The sequence below is a fragment of the Columba livia genome, chromosome 1 (genome assembly GCF_036013475.1).
Source record: "Columba livia isolate bColLiv1 breed racing homer chromosome 1, bColLiv1.pat.W.v2, whole genome shotgun sequence".
NCBI lineage: Eukaryota > Metazoa > Chordata > Aves > Columbiformes > Columbidae > Columba > Columba livia.
The window spans coordinates 77,910,866-77,929,318 of NC_088602.1; the positions used below are offsets into that span (position 1 = coordinate 77,910,866).

Here is an 18,453-nt window from a genome sequence, read left to right on the forward strand (position 1 = left end):
TAATGCTGGGATGTCCTTCAGTGTGCTCTGATTTATGTGGACTGTGACAGATGAGTTATCAAAAATGTCTAAGAACCAGTGGTGTATCAGGCTCTGAAGATCAATTACTAAGCTCACATCCACGGGATCGGTCCACAGTGGCCTCACCCTTAGGTGGTTCCATAATTTAATATTTTCCTTATGAAATCAATACCCAAAGTCCCTGCACCGCAGGAGGCAACAAGGGCCCCATAACCAGAGCGCTCTTCTTCCTCCCGTCTCCTGCAGGGTTAAGTTGGGGAGCAGAAGGAATGAGGCACCACACAGATACGAGTTACCACAACACCCGCATTAACAGGTTATGCTGAAGCACACGTTAGCTGTAACATTCAAGTACATTTTATTAAGTGTTATAAAATATATACAATCTTAAAATACAGCGCACATCACACAGAGGTTGTAAGAACTCATTGGTATCACTGCAGCATCGGCTAAACGATACACTTCCTATTGAATCAGCAGACCAGAAAGTTAGGAAAAAACAAAACTACCCTGTTTCAGATCACAATCTCTTCCAACACCCCACTGCTTAAGGCCATATTTTGTATTACCTGAGTTGATTTTGTTAACCTCACAAGCTTTCGAATCTCCATGGTGGAGAGGCAGAGAGGAGTGATTGAGCACGCTTTTCAAAATGCAGAACTAGCGAGAAAACTGTTGGTAGGCACTTTGTAAACTTTGCATTAAAAACATGTAAAAGAAAAAAAAATGTGGTACTTACAAAACTGAATACAGCCTACTTAACAATCTTGAATCTAAAGTGAGATCAAGTAAAAAAACAGCACTTCATTTCATAATGTACTTCAGTTTCACCATACTTGAAAGTCATGCAAAAAATGATGCCTGTTTCTTCATGTTTATACCACTGTTATGTCACCAATCTTGTGTGCGATGTCATACTATAAAAAGAAAGAATATCATAAATCTATATTAACAAGAGGCTAGATATTGTAATATACAGTAATTCAATGCACTATTCCAATCATCACCAAAGTTACTGTCACTCAGATTAGAGTTTAAACCAGTGTCTTGCAGAAAACCAGTGCAATGGGGTAGCAAATAGAATCAGTTTATCAGTGGGCCTTAAATGACTGTACATTTAACTTAACAACAAATTGCCAGTATCTTCACCACCTAGGTTATTTGAAAATCCTCATGGATTTCCCAGGGCATAGCTACTGCCACCAATTTTTGAAGTATCTGTCAAAGTCAGCTTAGATATCCCTCCCCAGTTTCATAGTAGTAACTTGAATTATCAAAGATCCACACATTTGTTATTTACTGCTATAAATACTCAGTTCTTGCAAAGAATCCAGTGACTCATCCCAATCTGCATAGTGGCTTGTTTCACCATTTCCTCAGAAGTTCGTTCTAGTTCCTTTGCTATATTTATTAACTTTTTCTGGGGATACTTTTTTTTTGCCCACAGATAGTAAAAAATTATTCCAGTTCTTTTTCAGCTCTGTATTCTTTGACTTAATATTCCAAGACTGATATTGTAAGAAAAATGATAACTAAGCATTTTTGCTACCACTTCATGCTGCAAAATTGCCTTTTCTGTATGTGGCCTGTACTCAGACTTTGCTGGGAGTTACCAGTGTTAATTTTCCAAATATTATATTCTAGCAGAAAACCACTCTTCCTAATTAATAATGCACAAAGGTATACAGATATATTGCATTTACTGCAAACATCTCATTTTCTTACTGCATTTCAGCTTATTAAAGGCTTTTTTTTATTACTCTACCAGTCTTTACAGAATATTAGAACATGCCTCAACAGCACCACAGTTTCCCTGTAAGACCAGTAATTAAAACTGTTGGCTCATGCTATGTCTGTAACATCTTACTTTCTTCCTTTTGAACTGTCACATTGCAACTAGAATTACACATCAAATAAAATCTTCCAGTTGTGTGTGACAGTAAAAATAATTGAGTACCTCCACAAAACCTTGCTTGGAAGCATAACTCAAATCAGGATCAAGTAGTGCTTGGCATTAATTCACCATATTTAACTTCTATTTAAACTAGCTAGCGTAAGAATCTGTTTTACAACTTAATTCTGGCTATTGCTTATAAAAATTTTCTTTTAAGGAATGTAACAGTGTAAAAGTGTATTTTCAAGATAATTTATTTAACATATTTTCCATATTGGAAGACTATGGCAACATTTTTTTTTCTCCTGGAATTTATTTTCCACTCTACCCTAACACATCTGTCCTCACAGGAACAAGAACCCTGGTATCAGCCTGAAATTGTATTTGATCAAATTAACTTACTCTCTATAAGAGGCAAATTCATTTGGGCTGTCCTTTCTGTCTCTGTTCTTGTCTGTGTGTCACAGCTAACAAAACACTCGATTTCCAACCTTTTGCATTAATAGCTCTCAAACAGATAACTAATCAATGATTAGTAAATATATGCCTTCTAAAATAAGACCAAGCTGCTCCCCACACAGTCTGTCCAATCCCCCTGTATTGGTAAAGCCTGAGGAAACAGAGCTCTTACATGACAAAACGTTTATAACTTTAGCTATTCTCAGGGATAAAGCAGGCACGCAAGCAGGGGCTCATGTAATCACGGCTCTTCATCAAGCACGGCCTGTTCACTCCCTTTCAAGAATGAGTCAAGAAAAATTAACCTATCCTGCTTATGAAGCAAAAGGCTTGCCATGAGGCACACACAGACCAGACGGGATGGGGTGGGAGCTTCTGATCCTCTAGCTGCTTGGAAAAGCACAAGTTAAAAATCACATGCTGAAATGAGCTAGAAGGGCAAAATGGAACAAATACAACATAATCTGTTCTCCTTTGCCTGCACTGTCCTGATCCTTTCAGTGTTGATTTTCTTCTTTCCCTCTCATTTCAGTAAGTCTCTACCAAAAAAAAAGTAAAGAAAAATGAAGTCTGGCAAGTGAACCCTATCATGCAGCTAGTTATTCATGCAACCATGATAAAGAAAACAAAACAAACAAACAAACAAAAAACATCCAGTGTTGTAACTTATAAACAAGATGTGATAATTCCTTGGGATCTTTCAAGGAAAAATACCAATTCATGAGAAATGCTGTCTGCCCAAGTACTTGCAATCATAACCTTATTACATTTAAGCTGGAAAACCAGGGGCCAGTCTAAAATATAATTATGTGTATTTAAAGTGCCTAATGACTAAACCAAAGACAAATGAGTGAAACTAGTTAAGAACAACAACTATGACAGAAAAGATCGGTAAAACGAATGAACCTCCATAAAAGCATGTTCAACAGAGACATACTATACTCAGACAAGGGAAAAACTGTCTACTAAAAATCCATCCTGCTTAAGTGGTGAAATAAAAACAGTAAACAGACATAAAAAGGCAGAATGGAATAGAAAGAGGAAGATCAGCCACCATCGTCAGTGGGAAGCTGTAAGCAGAAGAAAGTCATATAAAAAGCCAAAACCAAGGAGTAATTTGTTGCTGACAAGGCCAATGCAACGATGACAAAAAGGAGCTTTATGTCTCTCTTTATGTACCTCAGCCTGGCAGTGTAAGTATACACAGCTAGACACCTCCAATACCAGTAGCAATGAAGAGAAGTCCTCAGCACATCTTAATTCTGGATTTGCAAAAGAAATAGGATGAACTACCTTATCCTGAGAACACCCTCCAACAAACACCCTTGTGAGCAGCAGGTGAAAAGGGTGGGGAGGCCCAGTGGCCTTCCAAGCGGCCTATCAAGTGGCCCAGTGGAGTGATGAGGGACACCAGCCCAGGTGAACGCTCTCCCACATGCCAGTGAGTGGAAGGAGACAGAAGCCACCTCCTGGTCCCTGTGACAAAGCCTCCAGAGGAAACGTGTTTCCCCTTGTACTGGCAATGGGCTTTGGGGGATCTTTAGCCCTCAAGCAGCTGCCTAATGAGATCTGTCCCACCATTATTTTTACCACAACTCAAAATACCCAAGTAGTGCTAGAAGTACTGGAAGAGTGACTATTGTCAGGACAGAATTAAAAAAAACAGTAACTGGCAGGGGACAGAAGACAACCACAGACATACTGATCAAGGTAACTAAATACATATATTTGAAAATTTTCTGTGATTATGAAAGAAATGAAAATAAGCACTAGATGGGCAGCTGATAAAGACTAAAAAGAATCATCAAGGATAGCTTTAAAAAAATGGCAGTGCTATGGGAAAGTCTAATTCCAAAAGTACCTGAAACTCAACAGAATTATCTCCATTCTAACAAATGAGGAAGCCAAGGAATAAGATGCCAATGTTTCAAAAAGGACAAAAAAAATAATCACATGGTTAAGTCACGACAGAGCCCAGACATCAATCCTCTGTTAATCAGACACCCTTGCCTTAGGATTCTTTTATTATTGTTATTACGACTAGTAAGTGAGCTTCTCTTAGTTGTGTCCAGCATTAAGGATGCCCTAAGCTTCCCTGTGTGTTCAGCAATTTTCCCCTCATGTACAAGCCATAAAGCCAGCAGCAAGTTAACTAGTTAACGTGGTTGGCACAGATGTGGGATGTTGTCAGAATACAATTCACATGTGTAATATAATGACCTAATTTTCACTGTCAGTTGGATGCTCCACTCAAAAGTGCTGATTAAAATCCCAGCTTGCCCAGGTAACACCAGGGCAGGAAAATTACACTAATTCAGGCAACAAAAAGGACTGTTGAGCATAAAGGCTTCAACACTCTTTCCAGCTTTTTCATCTACGAATAAGGCATTCTCCAAGATTCCAGCCTGCCCACCTACTTCATGCACTATTAAAAAAAAATCACATTGATATGCATATATTCATACACCTAAAATACTTTAAGTAGGAACATAACCTTGATTTTAACAGCAACACCTTTCAAGTACGCAAGTCTAGCGTGATCAGAACTGTATGTTATCTGTACAAGAATCACAACTTTCATTGTCTTGCTCCTAAAAGCAAACCAACAAAACACAATTAAGATGCGTCTGAGGAATTTTTTTCCCTGAATGACCTGCAAATGAAGAAACATCATTCATGACCTGAACTACAGTCATGAAAACAGACGTTTTATTCACCAACTCTAAGCTCTGGTCCATACTAGTCAATCATGCTTCAGTTACACTTTTTGGGGGTAAATAAAAGGAATGTAGAAGTGTGTACTTCTAGCCTAGCAATACAGTGTGTGTAAAGGCAATATAAATCTAGCATTTCTCACTACAACTGTTAAAACCTATTAAAAATCACCTTAATACCTGAGCTGTACATTTCCTTACGCGACCTCTGCAGAGTTTACAGCTTTTTGTCAGAGCTTATACAAAAAAAAAAATTGACGCAGATTGCTCTTTTCTTACCAAAATATTTTCCTGAGTAAGGAATAAGAAAATAACTTTCTGGCAACTTGATGTTATTTTGCTTTCTGTTGGAAAACCTAACATTTCTTAGCAAGTCACTGCAAACCATCAGCAGTCACATTTAGTCACTGCCCAAGCCTCAGCCCAAAGGAGCACCTGGTGTTCCTAAACACATATTTATTATGTTGTTTCAATACAAAGCACTCTTATTTAGGCATAATTCTTTTTCTAAGTGGGCTGGAGTTGGAAGGGGAGACCATGTTTTTGTGGGTTTTTTTTAGGTTCTGTGTTTTAAACACAATTACCTCATCTTAAATAGGGATACAAGGTATTTAAATTAAATAGGTTACATAAAGTTGTCACCCAAACCACAACTCAATTCTGAAGTAAGAGAAAAAGACATTGCAACTCTTAAGCAATTTCATATTGAATTACAGAATACAAGGACAAAACCAGGGCAAGGCCAGTTCATTGGAAGCTGTGCCCTTCGAGTCAGTTGTAATTTTTCCTGTGTATCAACAAGAAACAGGGAAAGATATATTAAATTCAAGCAACTACAAGCTTTATTTTGTATTTTACAGCTCTTCCAGCTTAGATGAACTGTTTCTGCTTTTGACAGTTACAGGATTGGAAGCGACATGGAAGGGCATTTTATTTATCCGGATGAGAAGTTCAGTGCTAGCAGCCACAACATAAGCTTTTTGACATGTTCCACAAACCACCAGCTGTGCCCCAGAGTTGTCATCTTTAGCAGTCACAAGCAATTCAGTAGCTCTATGTATTATCACCAGTTGTCTCAATTTCTGGTCTAAGGGCATCAGCATCCCTCCCCACCTGAGCTATTTTACTAGGAAATGGCAACCTTAAGTAACAATTTTATCTTGATCTCCTACAGTTAAATAAGGCACAGCACATGTTTTGACTTCAGCAAATATTTTCTTAGAAACACCCCCGGTTCAGATGACTAGCGAGACACTGTGAGCTGCTGCTGCTGCTGGTTGAAATCGGAGACCTTAAACACAGAGAACGGATGCTCTGCTGCACACTTTAACTTCTGTGAAATCCGACTAATCCTGACTGCTGTTTAACAAGTAAAATATTACCAAGCAAAATCAAACAAGGAGATTCAGATTCCTGTATGCAATAGTAGTTTCACTTATAAATCACGGAGCAGGCCAAATCATATGCTGCGAGAGCGTGTTACTTTACTTGCACAGCACTAACTGGCCACAAGAAACAAAATCTCAGTTTCTTTCCTATTCACACAGAACATAATTTGCAAAACTGACATAATTAGAAGCTATTATACTAACGATGTATGAAGTTACTTTTACAGCTCTTTACCATTTGATTTACTATTCCTTGACACCACATTCTGAATGAATTGCTACCTAATGTCAGTAACCACTGCACCCCTGGAGGTGTTTGGGCCAAGAGCACCAAGAAGCTGTGCTGTCACCATTTGCCCTGTGTGGAGCATTTAGGAGACTTTAGTCTACAGTTTCTGTTTCTTTATACAGTATTGTTTGCAATAATATAACCAAAGCCATCATATACAGAAGTTAGTTCATGGTAGTAGTATGAAACCCTGAAATTTAAGCAATGAAGATATACTGGCTCTATAAGCAACTCTAAACCCAAAGGTTTTGCAGATTGTCTGAAAACCACTGAACCAGATGCGGCTGGAAAACAGAGTTAGGGAAAGGCTTTAAGAAGCTGGACAGCCCTTTAGTGTTTCCAGAATTGAGGTTCCTCCCACAAACTGATCAGACCTGCTGCTTCCTCTCCCCATTTTGCAATTAGGAAGAATACTCTGGGAAAAGAGCCCAATAGCCTTCAGGTACGGCACTCAACTTTGGTCCTGCCTGCCCGCAGCCCACAGAACCGCAGTGCCCGGCCCCGAGAAGTGGGACAACTGTCAGTGCATCGCAGCTTTCTGCGCTTCCCAGCAGACACACTGCCTCCAGAGGATTTTCCCCTGAGGCAAAAATTAGATTATTGAAGGCAAAGTGACATGCTTTCAGATGTTAGCGTCGCTTCTAATATTGCCGTGTTTTAAAATTGTTACATAATCAAGTTGTGTAACTAACACACTCAACTTCTTTATAAAGCTGCTCCACTCCCACCATCTAGCAATCCTGGCATCATACCAGGTTCCTGTATGAGTTGCACAACTATCCTAATCGTTCCTGAATAACATGATAGAATTGTCCTTGATCTGGTCAATGATATCTAAAAAATAAAAGATGTCAATAACTGTGCTGACCCACTAAAATGAAGACCCAGCTACCAGCTGCTGCCACAAAATGCTATATCCACTTCGTATGTTCAAAGCCACCTGGTGAGTACTCAACAGCTGAAGACTTCAAAACTCCAAATTATGAGGGTGACACTAACACTGACTCACAACAATATGAAAAAAAATAAATTAAAAAAATAAAAAAGAAAATCAAAGGATCCTTACAGGATCTCTGTTTTCAGAAACTTGACTTTGAATGGAAGTCACAAGCAGGGACAATGCAATCCTCCAGGACAGTTTTCTGCCAGAGTGGTTATTTTATAAAATTAAAGGTTCATATTCTTCTCCTGATCGCTGTGCCTTTACCATTCTGCAAAAAGCCTAAATCAAGTGTAAAAAGCAACAGAATCATCATAACTCAAGTACACATTATTTTTACATTTAGATGCAAGTCTTCATGTTGTAAGCAACCACCTACAGTCACCCCAAAAGTGAAAAGTAATTTTAGAACAAGCTGAAACTTGGAAAAGTAAGCAACATTCATAGATTCTTTCACTCTACTCTTGCTTCTTGATCGGCTGTTTTCTTCACAAGCTTCTCTGGTTTTGTTTGATGGATTTTACATGCAAGAAAGCAAGGCTAAATGGCTGGCATTAACTGTTTTCTAAAGCAGCCTAACAATTAACTGCTTATCAGCATTATCACAGAGCTTGAAAGAACCCAAGCTTCTCCCATCTGAGAAGTAAATTTGAAAATAACAAGCTCAAAGTACAGAGTCCAAGATGTTCAGAGGAAATAAAGAACATGGCAGACTTTTTAAGAAGCTTTACCCCAGGCATTGTCTCATACATATACAAGGACCACAAAGGTCTTGTAGAACTACCACAGGAAGGGTGCCCTCTATGTTCTTTCAGGACACTCCTGGGAAAGCACTACCCGCTTTGCTGGAATTGCCACAGACAAGCTGGAGGGACTCAACTCCCTTGAGTCACAATCACCGCATCTCCAAATCAAAGACCTGGGGCAGCTGAGACATGCCAAGTGCCATCTGTGACAAAATTAAACCTTCGGGAAGTGGACGTCAACATTAAAAGGGTGTAGGAAGGTTTCTTAGAGCTCTACAAATACATACAAATAAATCTGAATCTGCATTTTTATTAGGTTTCCTTTTGTATCTAAGCACAAATCTTTATTTGAAATAGAGAAAATTACTGAAGGTTTTTCCACTAGTACTCTGTTTAACTTCATATGCTTGTGCACACATGTATCAAACAGGTTTTTCAGAGATACACAGAGTGACTGAAACATCTGGCACGGCACAGGTACACATTAACATATGAAGATATGCACACATTATAAACAAATGTAAGCTAATTAGACTTCCAATCAGATAAACATAATACATGTCATTAATGCAAACAGTGCCCATGCCAAACTTTGTTTCCTAAAAATATGTGCCCAAGACAACACTGGAGAAACTGCATTACCTTAGGTAAAATTACAAGGACAGCAATTAGTTGGTTTGCAAGGCCCAGGGGTGGGAGCATACCAAGACAACTCATTCGAATCAAAAAATATACACATTAACTGACAATATAAAACCAAACATTTTTATCAACATGCTTTGAGTGCTGTAAACCTGCTTGTTTGATTTTTAAAAGACAAAAATTTAACAGTTCCAGAAATTTTGGGTTCTACCTAAAACGTCGAGGGATTACATTTAATTTGAAGCTCCTTTCCAGCCTTATATTTCAGAATAGCTGCTGAGATCATTGCATATGCTTTTAAAATTGATCACTACATCTGTGTATCTGTAATTAGAAACCACAAGTAAGCGCATGTTGAAAAACACCTAAAGTTTTACTTTCCTCAGATATTAGTAGGGGGAAAAAAGGCAAGAAATCAAATTATTAATGCCAGCATGGTATACACAGCCATATTTATTAGTTCACTTCCAATTACATAAAGAAAAAGCTGAAGCCATACACAAGTGCTGCCTTAAAATAAAGACAGACTACTGTTTTCTCCAACAGTTTTATTTCAAAAAGTACACAAGTCTGTCATGGAACTACATAATTTTAAAGTTTTGAATTTTGTTTTTACAAATTCACTCACAATACTTGCATTTTAAAATACCATTCCCCCAAAAGTAGGAATATAAAACCTCATACTGAAATTCATATCAATATTCAAGTCCATGCTTTGTGCATGAGAAGCGTAACGTAACATAACATTTTAGATTCCAGGTAATATTATTGCTCCAATTTCAATTGAGCTGCGCCTCAATACTAGAGGACCAATAACCAAAGGGTCCCATAAAGCACCTATCAAGTGTATAAAACAAGGTTTAAGTGACACAAATAGCATCATGTCTTTAGACTGGAACAAAGAACTAAAGTGATTCAGAATATACACTGTTAAGAACAAAACCAAAAACCTATCATGGAAACCAGTAATATACAATATTCAGCATTACCGAAAAGCTTGCAATTAAGCAGTCTTACTTGTACTATTAAGCAGGAAGCATACATCTAACATGAATGCAACTATCAGAGTCAATAAAGATGTATGCGTTGTACATTTCTTTCAAAAGTCACATTTTACCCCTCCAAAAAGGCATTTCTGTGCACTACACAGTTTTGGAAGAAGTATTCGATTTTAGGTAAGGAAGTTTCACACAAATATATTTAAATATCCATTTCAGAAAGTTTATGAAAATGCTTGTAACGTATGGACAAGTGTTACGTAACCTCTACAGTATTACAAGTCTAAACACTTTAGTCACACCATGCTAAAACTGAGGTTTCTCTTCTATATATAGTAGTCCTGAACAGGCAAGTTTACAGTCATGACATTAACTAGAGGTTTCTTGAATTCACTTATTTACATAATGGTAGACTGTCCCCCCCCACCCCTTTTTCCTTTAGTAAAATGAGACATTAAAAATGCCACCTTCTAACTGGTGTATCAGCTGCCATTACTTTCTAGAAGACTTCAGTCAGCAGAGTTATCTGTAAGATTGGACACCTCACGTGTTTAACCAGTTCATCTCCTACACAGCTAGAAATCATTGTGAAACTATAGTAGCTGCTTTTGAGAATCATAATCCAGTGTAAGTGAACAATCTATTGACTAAATAAATAACATATAATTGCAGTATTATGTTTTCATAGTAGTGTTGTTTCCATTCAGAAAGGCATGGTGACACCAACTTGAGGCAAAGTTTACCCCAAGTCGGAAGTTCTTTATTTCAGATAAGGACTATGTCAGATTCTATTTCTTTTCTTTTTCCATGCAATTGCATAAATAGACAGACACTGTCAAGGCTGCTAAGCCTAACAGCTAGGCTCTGAGGGCACATCACATTGTCCTTCTGTTCTGTCCATTTATTATTTTGTAGAAGCTGACAGAGCATTAAGCATGTGTAAACTCTGCTCTGTGTGCTTTAGTGAGATAAGTTTCTGTTCTTGAGTGTCTCAGGGCTTACCCGACTGAAAGCACAGGGTCTCAGGCCAAACAAAAAAAGCCCCACAACAATAACAAAAACCAAAACTACAATAAAGACCAAAACAAAACAGCAGCAACAAAAAGGCAAGCAAACAAACAAAAAACAAACCTCACATCTAATCTCCCGTATGTCCACAGATGGCTAAGAACCAAATTCAGTAGGTTTGTTGCCTGATTGCTTAGGTTTATAGCTATCTCTCAGTCTGTGATTCAGTTTAGTTTTGGACTCAACTTGTATTTATAACAACTATACCCTTTTAATTAAGGAAGGCCTTTGTTTTAAGGTAAACAATCAGCGTGTGATTAAAACCTCAGAAGTCTCTTCTATCACAATAATTGGATGCAAGAAGATGTCTCCTCATCTATTGTTCTTCATAAGCATATGTTTGGCACAGTTACTAAACCTAGTATTTACCACACAAGTCAATCATCCACCTCACTGGTACAACAACTGAACAGTTTTCAGGAATATAAACACTTAAATAGTAATCAGCAATTGAAGGAGTAACTGACATTTTGAAATACAGAACAATACAGAGAGAGCCACTGAAGTCACATCCAAAAATAGGCATGAAGAGGTATAAATAGTACATTAGAATCAAGAAATCAGATCACAGTGTCATGTTTTAAGAACTGTACCATCATCTAAGCACCTGTTTAAACAGTGAATTTAGGCACCAGAAATTTCATAAAAACTGAAGTTACAATCAGGCAAAGTTTATTGAAAAGGCACACATGAAAGATAAAAAAACCTGATCTCTAACAGTATCAGTTTACAATCTAAAAATGTCCCAAATGTGTAAAACTAAATCTAGAATACTTAATAGCCATTCAAGTTTCTAAATTCAGTATGAAGGGTATGTTCTTTACATTACTAGTGCCAGCCAAAAATTGTGCACCTAACTATAGATAGGACAAACATTTAGTAGTAAGCCAAAGGATTTATCACAGATCTATAAGCAGCTACAAAAAAGCAGACACTAAACCTAGAAGTTTGGGGAAATATTTTCTCTTGCACTGTTGCTACATGGAAATAATCCTAACATCTTTCAACAGGCTACTCAGGTATTTCCTTCATCAACATCAGTGCCACATACTATATGCCTTTAGAGCTTTCCAAAATACCTTGCAGTTTACAATCTACAGCTAGAAAAAGCTGAAGGGACTCTTCTCCCCTCTCATCCACCAGCACAGGAGAGGAAAGAAAGTAAAAAATAGGAAGGAAGAAGAAAATCCACAAAGATTCAAACTGCACTAAGCTTTATATCCTGCTTCTACAGGTATATAATATCAGCCATCAAAAGCTATCAAAAGTCCTTAAGTACATCTGAAAGTTAAGATGAAGAATCATTCTGTTCCTTCTGTGACACGTTTGTTAAGTTTGCAAAACTGAGAAGAAGGAGTTTTTAATCCTGAAACGTGAGATTTGTATCAACAATTCTGAATAACTATTTCTTCTCAGATTCTGGTTGCATTAAACTCTTACTCTTAAAAGTCTAAGTGTCTGTTAATAAGAATATTTAGGGCTATGGAAGAGGTGAGAAATGAGCTTTAAACTCCTTACAAAGCCATACAGAAAGATGTTAGCATCTTAGTAAAGGCTGCCTACTGCTTACATGTATATGGGAAATGACATTTCCAAGGTGATGTTAGAGCAAGAGGACAGATGCCAAATACCAGTTATTTAACAGTTTTCATTAAAATGCCACGGAGCTTGGAAAGAGCACTGTTTTAGAATCTAAACAGGCTTTGGAAAACGCAAGGTACAGTTAACTTAGGACCTGTACAGAGATACATATTCATTCTCACTGTGACAGTAACAGTTGATCTATAGATTTTGAAGCCTCGATACCACTACCAACAACCTTACAGGACCTCTTACATCAGATAACCTAAGTATTAAATTACCTGACACGACCAGAACTAGTTATTTCAGAAAAAATCATGTTTTAAAGAGCTTGCAAGGTCTCCAGTCACAGTTCTACTCACTGAAGTTTTAAATTCAGCATAAACTCATGAAATTCATTGAACCAATCAAATAACTGGTAGCCCTGAAATAAGAGCTCAAGAAGTGGTCCAAACAAACATTACCAGGTTAAAGAACTGAATAAGTACTCTGAGTCTCAACAGAATTCAAAGTCATCCTCAATATTTCAGCCTCCTGCAAGTTCATCAGAGAGTGGCCAAATTAAAACATCTGTTATTCTAAAACTGAGGACAAAGTTTCAGCAACTCTGAGAAACTTCGTGCTCTACACATGAAATGCTTTGTTACTTCTCACTTGTGTCTCACTGTTACATATTCAGAACTGCACAATAGCTGACAACGTCTCTTCAGCAACCTACCAAAGGTCCAAATACCTTTAGTGTCTGATATTTATTTAACAACTTCAATGATTTTAGCAAACAGTTCAAATGGCATATGTTAGTAAGTTTAAAATTAAAAATGAGAATTGGTGGCTTTTCAAACTAACTTGTTCATTTTTTTCAAGGAAAATTGCATGCCATTGTTTAAACGAGGAATGGAACACCGTAGATCTCTCTAATACTTACAATGAACACTTTAAAAAACGCATTTAAATTAATAATATTTTATACTATGGACCCATCTTTGCTTTGTGCTGGAATCATCACAGGAACAGCTCCCATTCTACTTAAATTAGGTGCAGCTACCTTTGGAGGTGCAAAGGTTGGGTTTTGAGCAGGAGTACGTTCAAAGTCTTCGCTTGGGACTTGGCTATATGGAGTTTTAGTATATCCTTCCATATTTGAGGGAGACATCGAACCCAGAGAAGAACGATTGCTGCCTATGTAGCTGCGGGCTGTTGAACTGCGACTTTTTGGAGGTGGAACATCTTCTCTGAAATACACAAAGAACAGTTGCAGAACAAGAGTTCAGTCACTATCATTATATGGGAGCTTTCGAAGAAAATTTTCAGTTTGTTCCTTTCTGTTCTGACACAGTGGCAAGAGGCTCACATATTCCTTTAAGTTAAAAAATTCCAGATTAGGACAGAAGTCTCAACTGTTAAGTATCTGACTTGCAAAAATACACATTTAAAAGTTAAGGTTCAAATAATACTCCTCAGAAATTAGAGATATGTCATTACCTGATTTCATGATGTACTTCTTTCTCATATTTCTTTTCTCTGTGTTTCTTACAGCAATGGAAGACGAGAAAAGCCAGTACAAAAAGACCCAACAGAGTTCCTGTAATAGCTCCAGCAATTATACCAGCTGTATTCATAGCTAGAATAGATAAATAAGGATACTGTTTGTTAAGTGTCAAATTTATATGACCAGCTTCTTTTCTCTCAACTCAACATAAAAAACAGTACATTTCCACATGATCCAGGCTAAGAGTATATCACCAAATCACAGAGGGTATGCTTCGATCACATGCATTTAAAACAATAAGTTACAGCTTTCTGCATAAAAAGCAATATTTGGAAAGACTTGAAAAAGCAACCGTTATACAACAGGGTTGTTTTTTTAGCCTTTTAGGAGTTTAGAGAAACAAGGTTATCCAGTTTTAATACACAAAACACTATGTGACCATTACATAGCGAACACTTACGAGGGGTGACATTCAGCTCAACAGAACATTCATCCGTGCCAACTCTGTTTGAGGCAACGCAAGTGTATGTACCAGAATTGTCTTGAGAGGCATTTTTCAGCAGAAGTTCTCCTGTATTTTTATCTACAAACAACAAAAGGTAAAGGTTTACCATTGTCCAAAGTTTAATTCCATATTCAATAATGCAGAATTATTAATCCAGCACACAGATGCACTCTTAACTAAAAAAAATGCCATATTGAAAACACCCAAATAAAAACAGAAGTCTATCATGCTGTGAAATACTATTATTTGTAAAAGCCTTTTACCTTGTTAGAAAATCATTCCTCAGCATTTGACCTTAATGTTAAGCCTACAGACTGGCTACTCTGTCAATGGAAAGAAACCGATGCTTAAGGTGGTAAATTCTCTCATCTTAACACAGAATTCTAAAATACAAAATACTAAAGGCATCCCAGAAGTACCTCCTCCTCTCTGTCTAAACTGCCTCTCCTAGAGAGCCCATGTTCAACACGAGGTGGATCTATCCTAACCACCGTACTCCCATGTGCTACCAATTAAGTCTGGTGATGCTGACAGAGCAAGAGACACAAATCCGGGAAAACAAAGAGAGTAGTATTTCCCCAGGGCTTTCAAAAGCCATTGACAGCTCCCTTTGTGAGATTCTACTAGTTGAACTTCCAATGGCTTGCATGCTTTAATTGTTAATGGATTTGCCATTAGACCTACAAGAGACACCACCACCACAGGAACAAAGCACCACACAAGACTTCACTCTTCCTGCTGAAGACATTAGGTAGTACCCAGATTCTTGAGAACACGTTCAGTATCCCCAAACCTACATTCACAAGCCCAAAATAAACATTATTTTATCAAGTTATGTGCCACTTTCACATACTTGCTCAGTCATTCTTGCCCAGTACTGATACCATCAATTTATTTTTTTGTGACCATGAGACAAATTTGGAGAATGAAGGGGAACAGTAAGAGAAGCTTAAGGTCTTGAGTGGTAACTGTTCACTTTCAAAATAAGAAAGATACTGAACAGCACTACCAGGAGGCAAGTTCAAAATGAAGAACAATATGAGATTCTTCATATGCAGTTGATTTTTAGAGATCTGTGTTCCAAGATATTACAGATTCTAATAAACTACGTAAGTTTAAAGGAAACTGGAGAAGTTCAGAGAGGTCAGATTTTGTTTCAAACCAACTAAACTGAAGCCATATCTGAATTTCCAGGGGCATAAATTACAGGAGTATAGGAGACCCCTTGAGGAAGAATCACAAAACTTCTTATTGTCACTCCCACAGATGTCCAGTTTGACTGCTCTTAGATACCACTTCATCCATGATACCACTTCATCCTGTATGTCCTACACGACCCGAATTGAAATATGTCTATTGGTAAGCAGATTCTTGAACTACTTCATCTGCAAGGAAACCCCACCATCTCAAGGTTCAAGGTTTCATAGCTACAAGGAAGATCAGAAAGAACTGGTACTGAGCAGTACTCTTCTAAAAATATTCCAGAATAGCTTTCACAAAGCCCAAAACCCACAAAATAACTTTCTACAATGAAGTTCTCACAATAAAAATCCCATACCAGCACTACAATAATTTGGAATCCTATATGTCAGCTCCTGTAAGTAGAAGGTAAACCATTTCTTCTCTGTTACTCTTGACAACTTTTCTTCTAAAAAAATGTACCTCTTTTTAAGCAAGAAGTTCTGTCACTTGATCAGGAAATTAAGACCTCAGTTCAATCTCTGATGAAATTCAAGCATTTATCTCTACTTCCCTGAAGGCAGCTCTAACCTGTAGTCTAGAACTCTGTTCTGACTCTTCCTTACTGTCCTCTTGAGCACAAAAGCAGCCAACATCAGCAAGCAAGAGAACTCAGAACAGTCAGGTATGGGTGAGCATGATTTTGCAGCCTAGTGGTAAGAATCTCAAAGCTTGATACATTTCCCAGTATCAACAAAAAACCTAAAAACCAAAACCACAGAACTCAAAGTCAGCTTTATTTTCCAGTGGGAAGGCAGAAGTGACACTTATCTTGACTGTACTAGTGCCAAGCTAGAGATGCTTACAAGTCAAGACGAACCAAAAATACAAATGCAATCCTTCTTAAGTATTTCAGAACAATAAATAAAGTTTGACAGTACTCAGAATGGAAGTGGCAGGAAGTTCCCGGGTGCTAGATACTCTTCTCCAGTCATAAGACAAAAGCGGGGATCCTTCTTGTGATGCGCATTTCAAGACAACATCTCTTCCAATCTCCTGTGGTCCTTCAATGGAACACTTAGTTCTTGCTGGCTTTACTAATAAACAAAGTATTATCGAATTAATAACAGTCACAATCAAAATACTTGCTAGTTGTGTTCTAGTTCTAGTAGGGCTGTCCATTTTGCTAAGACAACTTGTGCAACAAACCACTTCTATGCATGGAAAGATTTTCTATGAAATATAAGCCAGGCATAGGATTTTTTAAAATGCTCATTATTCTGAATATTACTCCCTTCATCCCCCAGAATAGAATGATGTTTACCCCTCCCAAAGCCTCAATAATGGATGCTTTATGATAGATGCAGTATGACTTTGCCTGACAGAATTTTTCATTTTAGACAAAGATAGAACGGAATAAACACATTCAAAAATGTCACTGAAAATTCAAGAAAAGCATTATCTTACCGAGTACAGTCAAGTGTATTTTTTTGCTTTGAACTCCAGGAGCCTTCTTCACTTTGCACTGGTACGTGCCAGTGTCTGTTGACTTTAAGTTCAGGATATCCAATGAACCATCACCAGATTTGGGATCAGGATTAGTAAACTGCATCCGCCCAGTCATAGCAGCATAATAATGATTATAAATCCTGTCTACAGCATACATAATTATCTATTAAAAAAGAAATATTAATCAGAAATCCACTTGGCATGCAAGCATTCAAAATAATTTGCTATCTCCAGATTCTTGAGTTTCTTTCTACTGTTTTAAATAATCCCAGAAGTATGACATAGCCAAATATTTCAGTCTTCAGTTTATCACCACATATACCAACCAAACAACTGCCCAAGAAGCAACATGTCAGCATTGACTTTTAACTGAAAGGAAACTGTTTAAAATTGCTCTAATTTCATTCTGTAAACCCTCTCTACTTAAATGAGTCACCTTACTGATAAGGTTTCCAAAGAAAGGGAAGAGTTAATATATTTATAATCAAATCCTCATTAATCAGTTTTCAGTCAGGAAAACAATACAGGTGCAATAGTATAGTTTGTCTTCTGTAACTAAAGCATTTTTTAATTTAAGAGTTCTTCTTTAGAAGACAAGTTCATAGTGAGAAATTCTTTGACATTTCATACTTAATCTGCTATTCCAAAACTTCCCACTATATTTTATATGACTGGTGCTTAAAAGTAATTTCAGATCACAAGCATACCAACCTGAAAGCCTGGAAGTTTAATGTCAGTAACAAAGTTCATATGTTGACCTACTCGAACAACTGAATTAGCACTGTTCAAAAAAAAGTCTCTACTTACTATTTCTTCCTTCTTTTGATTATCTGCTGGTATCAATACCCACTCAATATCTAGTGGGCCTTCATCTTCTTTTGAGAGTACAAAAGTACATGGCAACGTCACTTTCTCTCCTTGTGCTTTTTCAAACATTGATTGATTTGAAGTTATATCTAGGCTTCTTGTTAGACCTATAAAAATATATTTTTATGTTTTAAAAACACTTCCCATGCAATTTCCACCATAAG

The 18,453-nt window shown here is 37.4% G+C and overlaps 1 protein-coding gene across 2 annotated transcripts in view; it reads right to left on the reverse strand.

The window, feature by feature from the left end:
• Positions 1-362: 362 nt before the first annotated feature.
• CXADR (CXADR Ig-like cell adhesion molecule) overlaps positions 363-18,453 on the reverse strand; it is a 36,407-nt gene continuing 18,316 nt past the window's right edge. Inside the window, exons 2-8 of one of the 2 annotated variants that reach the window (XM_065063630.1) lie at positions 18,230-18,396; positions 17,381-17,585; positions 16,855-17,010; positions 14,690-14,812; positions 14,223-14,361; positions 13,786-13,972; positions 363-938 (exon numbers count right to left, since the gene is read on the reverse strand). In XM_065063630.1, coding sequence (XP_064919702.1) covers positions 897-938; positions 13,786-13,972; positions 14,223-14,361; positions 14,690-14,812; positions 16,855-17,010; positions 17,381-17,585; positions 18,230-18,396 — 1,019 coding nt within the window. In that variant the 3' untranslated portion in view covers positions 363-896. Of the gene's footprint in view, positions 939-9,528; positions 13,973-14,222; positions 14,362-14,689; positions 14,813-16,854; positions 17,011-17,380; positions 17,586-18,229; positions 18,397-18,453 lie in introns of those variants that run through there. The other variant, XM_065063622.1, reaches the window with a different exon arrangement.